The 5512-nt window shown below is 43.0% G+C and overlaps 1 protein-coding gene across 1 annotated transcript in view; it reads left to right on the forward strand.

The window, feature by feature from the left end:
* Positions 1-2501, forward strand: part of KIF28 (Kinesin-like protein KIF28P) — a gene marked incomplete at its 5' end in the record, with an annotated part of 68066 nt that extends 65565 nt beyond the window's left edge. Inside the window, 1 exon segment of the mRNA XM_007458083.1 lies at positions 2349-2501. Within this exon segment, the coding sequence (XP_007458145.1) occupies positions 2349-2501 (153 nt within the window).
* Between the last annotated feature and the right edge of the window lie 3011 nt (positions 2502-5512).

Consider the following 5512-nt stretch of genomic DNA (forward strand, 5'->3'; position numbering starts at 1 on the left):
AACCAGAATCTCTGGGTGTGAGGCCTAGTAATCTGTGCTTTAACAAGTCCTCCAGATGATTGTGCCTTAAACTCCAGTTTGAGAACCACCTTTCTAGGCATCCTATGTATATAATGAATTAATTTCTCTCCTACCTATCTAGAATGGTACTAGTTATACACCATTCTTGAGAGAACTTGGAAAATAGTCACTCAAGTCATTTTCTGTTCTGTAGTTCAGATGATGGACTAGCTGAAAAATTCTGTAGGAACCCAAGCACTCATGCACTGGCTGTATTTTAACACCATCTTCCATAATAGCCCCCAAATGGAAACATCTTAATGTACACCCACAGAAGATAAGTAACTTACAGCACAAATGCCCAAAAGACAGGCAAAATATACTGTTTAGGGCTGCATTCTAGGTGGCGAGAAAATGATTATCACACAATCTAGGTTAGTGGTTGCTTCTGGGGGTAGAGAAATGGGTGTGACCAGGAGGTGCTCGAGACGCAGTCTGTTTTCTTGAGCAGGTATGTTCACTTTAACTGTACCTATGCATACATTTTGGGTACTCTTTTGTCTGTACACCTCACAATAAAAAAGAAGGAAAAACCAGTGTGATAAACACACTAAAAATAAAGTTATAAGCCACAACCTGGGAGAATCTATGTGTATTATTTGTCATCAAAGATTAGTATCCAGAATATATAAACAACTACATACTTTTTTTAAAAAATAAAATTTATTTTTGGCTGCATTGGGTCTTTGTTGCTGCACGCGGGCTCTCTCTAGTTGCCACAAGTGGGGTCTACTCTTTGTTGAAGTGCGCGGGCTTCTCATTGCAGTGGCTTCTCTTGCTGTGGAGCACCGGCTCTAGGGCGCAGGCTCAGTAGTTGTGGCGCATGGGCTTAGCTGCTCCACGGCATGTGGGATCTTCCTGCACCAGGGCTCGAACCCGTATCCCCTGCATCGAGCAGGTGGATTCTTAACCACTGCGCTATCAGGGAAGTCCCTACATACTTTTAAAATAAGAGAAAGACAACTCTTTCTCTTTGTAGGAAAACACACTGGAAAAAATGGCCAAAGTATCTGAGCGGGCATTTCATTAATAATCAGGGAAACAGAAACTAAAACGAGATGCCATGACACACTATCGGCCCCCTGCTTGCTCGCATCTCTGTGAGCACTGTCACCTCCTCCACCGTTGCTCACTGGCGCTCTGGCCCACAGTGGGCCCTGCAATCCCTGCTCAGGGATACCTGCTCCTATGGGGCAGAGGACACATCATCAACCAACTCTCAGTGGGAGAATCCCCACCCAGCACAGTCCTGTGCAAACCTCAGAACTTCTACAGTATTAAAAGAATATATACCATACCAATCTCAAATATTTGGATTATCTCACCAATTTTCCCTGTTGGCAGTAAGTAAAGGGTCATTTAGGCAGCCTTCCTGAAACAGGACATGCTCCTAGGTGACTTGTTGCCTCTGGTAGCAGCTTTCAAATGCAGCTTTCTGGCCCAAAAGGAGAACTCGCTGGGCACCCCACTCACGTACACACACAGTACTTTTACTGTAATGAAGTGAGTCCACTAATATTGAAACCAAGCAGGATGCTGCGGGGCCCTCCTGGGTACAAAATCCCCTCTGTGTCCCCCGTTTCTTGTTTATAGAAAGTCTTTAGTCTCCTAGACCTTCCCTGAGTTCCAAAGAGCAGATTCAAGCGGTTACTAACCAGGCGAGTGAGGGAACGCAGAAACAACAGAAAAGCAAGCCCAGCATAATCTTTTCCATGACTGTTAGCTTAAAGTAATGCCTTGACTTATGACCCCAAACTGTGGAGATAATGTCCTGTGGCTTCAACTGGCTGGCCCCAAGTGGACTTAAAATTGGTGACACTGGGAAGGTCAATCAAGAACTGAAACTCCTGAACCATCACAAAGTAAATAACAAAATGCCTCAACCATTGCTTTTGCTTTCTCCTAAAAAGAAGTTAAGGGATCGCAAGACCATGATTTACCAGTTTGCTCTGCAGGAACACACAGATCAATCACATTCACCAATGACAGACACAACGAGTCCTAAGACAGTGCTGGGAAGTCTGCAATTGAAGTCACAGGAAAGCTGAAATCATAAAGACCCCCCCTCCCCTTTACTTTTTTTTTTTTTTTTTTAAAAACCCTGCACCCCTGGCCAGCCAGCAAGATGGATTTGAGATGAGTCTAGGTCTCCCATCTTTGGGGTTGGTGCCTCCTTGACTAATACAAGTTTCTCTGCTCCAAACTCCACCATTTCAGTTTGGCCTCACTGTGCGTCAGGCACACGAACTTGGGTTTGACAACAATATTGTTCTTTTCTTTATTTTTAGGAAGACGATCAAATGCTTTGACCATTTGTACACCAGCAGTCACAAATGTTAAAGGACTTTGGGGACCTACTTGAATCCAGCTTGTGGAAACTGAAAAATGATGTTGCTCTTATAGTGAAAAAGAAGAGAGAATGTTTATTGCATATGGAATAGTGAGGATACACCAACTGAAAACATTTGAGCTTTGAGTTGTAAAGATTATTTGTGCAGCTAATAAGCTTAATTAACTTGGCTCTCAGAGCTGAATTGTGAACTCAATCTAGTCAACCCATTTCCCACTCACTCAACCTATTATACCACTTTTAAGCAAACCTCTTCTTCAATTTGATTTAAAATCATGTAAAAATGAATCCATAATCAGGGTGAAGGGGAGGTGGGAAATATGAAAGGTGAATGGTCAGCACTCTGAGCTCTGGGATTGACTGCCTGGGGCTGAATCCATCACTAATCAATTGTGCGGTTTGGGGCAAATGACTTCCCCTCTCTAAGTCTCTTTCCTTATCTGTTACAGGGGAACGGTAACAGTACTTACTGCAGATGGTTAACAAATATAAAAGAATATAAAGAACTTAGAATGTACTTGGCACACAGAAGGGATTGATAAGTAACTGCCGTTAATATTTTCAAGATCAACAGCTCCAAACTTCAAATAAAAGCTCTTTTGATAAGTCTCTTGCTGTCTCACCTAGAGAATGGTTATTTCATGCCCCTCATTTTGTATCCTTGTTCTGAACAAATTTGATATTCTACCTCCACTTATTTTCTGTCTTCATAGGTTTATTTGAAATAGGTTCAATTCATTAAGCATCGTTAAGTGCCTGTACTGTGGGACCCGTTCAGTGCAAGGGCCTGGGGTGGCAGAGATTAAGATTTACTATGACATCTGCCGGGAATTAGTCAATCTCGAAGAGATCTTGATTCCACAAAGAACTGATTGATGAGTCTTAGTTAAGGACCCATGGGCACTGAGTGCTCTGGGGAAAGGCTTGTAAAGAAAACTTTTGCGGCCTTAGACAGACTAAACAATAGCAGCAATAACAGAGACTTATCCAGGGCTTACCGTGTGTCAGGCACTAATCTAAGTGCTAAACATCTGTGAGCTCATTTAATTTTCACCATAATTCTATGAATTTGGCCCTATTACTTTCCCCATTTTGAGGCTTTAAAGGTTAAACAAACGAGGCTTGTCCAGGCCACTGTAAGCAGTGGGCTGACTCTGGGACTGCATTCCTAACCAAAGGCCTGGGGCCTTAATATGCAGGACTGTCCCAAGGAGCAGTTTGACTGATTTGCATAAGAACAGGAAGGAGGCAATAGAGGTGACAACTCCAATACTTGCTCCCTAAAATACAAAGTTAGGGGCACTGAAACTCTACTAGCAGGAGAGGCTATCAAGGGCTCCAAGAGGAGTCTCCCTGGGAAGGCAGAGGCATCTGGGCTGGTGACTTCAGCTTACTACCAGGACCCAAGGGCTTATGGGAAGGGCTTGGGTTTTGCCTGGAGCTCAGGTCCTGGCTGAGTGTATGCACATGAACTAAAAAATAACCTGTAACCTTGGAGCCCAAGTGTGGAGCTCCGTGTTGGTGATGGCAGGGACAAGGGTGAGCAAAGCATCACAGAATCCAGGAAAGCCTTTGTCCTTCAGGCAGGATAGCAGTGAGGCCATGGGAAGCAGGAACGGCTTCTACCTCTTGGACTGAGACTTAAAGTTCTTGGACAATTTGCTTGAGGCAAGTAAATATACTTTCTGCAAGTGAGCAGGTGGAGCCTTGGAGGGTTAGAAAGAATATCAGGACGAGACACTGTACCTCAAGCTGGAGGACAGGGTCACACAGGTGGTCATATATTAGCATCAACACTAGAGCACAACACAGCACGCGTTGCAAAAGTGGAAAGATGCACATGGAGTCTCACCCAGTAGCTCCCCAGTGCAGATCTAAGCCACGGATTCCTAGGGCCCAACCGTCACACCTCCCGAACGCAAATTGCTGGGGTCGACTGGGGAACCTATATTGTTTGTGGTTCGGATATGCAGCTAGTCATGAGATCTCTTGCTCTTGTACATCTTCCTGATTTTAGAGATGATAAAACCTCTTCTAAGGTCCCACAAATTAGTGCACAGCTGAGACCCGATTCGACCAGCCCTGGGCAGAGGAAGCAAAGTTAGGAAGGACAGTACTATCACCAAGGATCTCCCTCTTCAAGTTAAACAGACCCTCTTTCTTCTGTACAGGCAGCACAGACGGACCTCCCAACATGAATAAGATTCCTATCAATGTCATGCCTCTCACTGTAGAGTAGAAATTCCATGAAGGCAATGGCTGTCCTCTTTACATAATGAACGTAACAGAACACTTATGTGTGCTTATTATATGCTAATTACAAAAGGAAAAGTCCTTTGCCTTATTTTTGGGCTTCAGTGGAAACCTGGTTAAAATATAAAAAGTAAATTAGAGAAAAATTTTGCTTAGGCAGTGAAAATCAATAGAAACTTAGCAGCTATATCCTTAAACCTAAGGCACACAGGTACAGAACCAGGGAAAATGAATGATAAGCCCAATTGTTAGCAGTACACAGACCACTTAGGAAGCACATTTCTACCACTACTCAAATACACAGGCACGTCCAAACACACAACCACTGTTCAATTGACAATCCTTTATTATTAAACTTAGGTAAGAGTCCAAAATCAGTCAGTGTGGATGGGTGAAAAAGTAGGCTAAAATAGCAAAAACTGCAGTTTCATTTGGCAAAGCCCTACACTATGCAGAGAAATTCATGGGGAAGTGAGATCCCATTCAATATCATGGCAAGGAAAAGAGCAGCTGCCGTCTTACATGACCACCAGCCTGGGCGTGTCAGCCACAGAGAGAGCCACCCATCCCACCCTCTGATCTTCCAGCTCACTTAAAAAACTGACCTTGAATTCTTCAATGAAAAAGTCAAATATTAATTTTTTCTCACAAGCAATAAAATCACAAAAATCAGCTAAGATTTGAAATTTAGGGTAAGCTAGTACAATTCCCTGCTTTTACTGTATACATAGTTTAGATTTGACAATCTTTTCCACATATAGTCAGACAGGCTTATAGAAGAATTTCAAATATCAAATTAAAAAGCTGTTAATTCATGCATTTTATGACTTCGGTTAATTATTCAAATGT

The sequence above is a fragment of the Lipotes vexillifer genome, unplaced genomic scaffold, assembly GCF_000442215.2.
Source record: "Lipotes vexillifer unplaced genomic scaffold, Lipotes_vexillifer_v1.1 scaffold1315, whole genome shotgun sequence".
Lineage (NCBI taxonomy): Eukaryota > Metazoa > Chordata > Mammalia > Artiodactyla > Lipotidae > Lipotes > Lipotes vexillifer.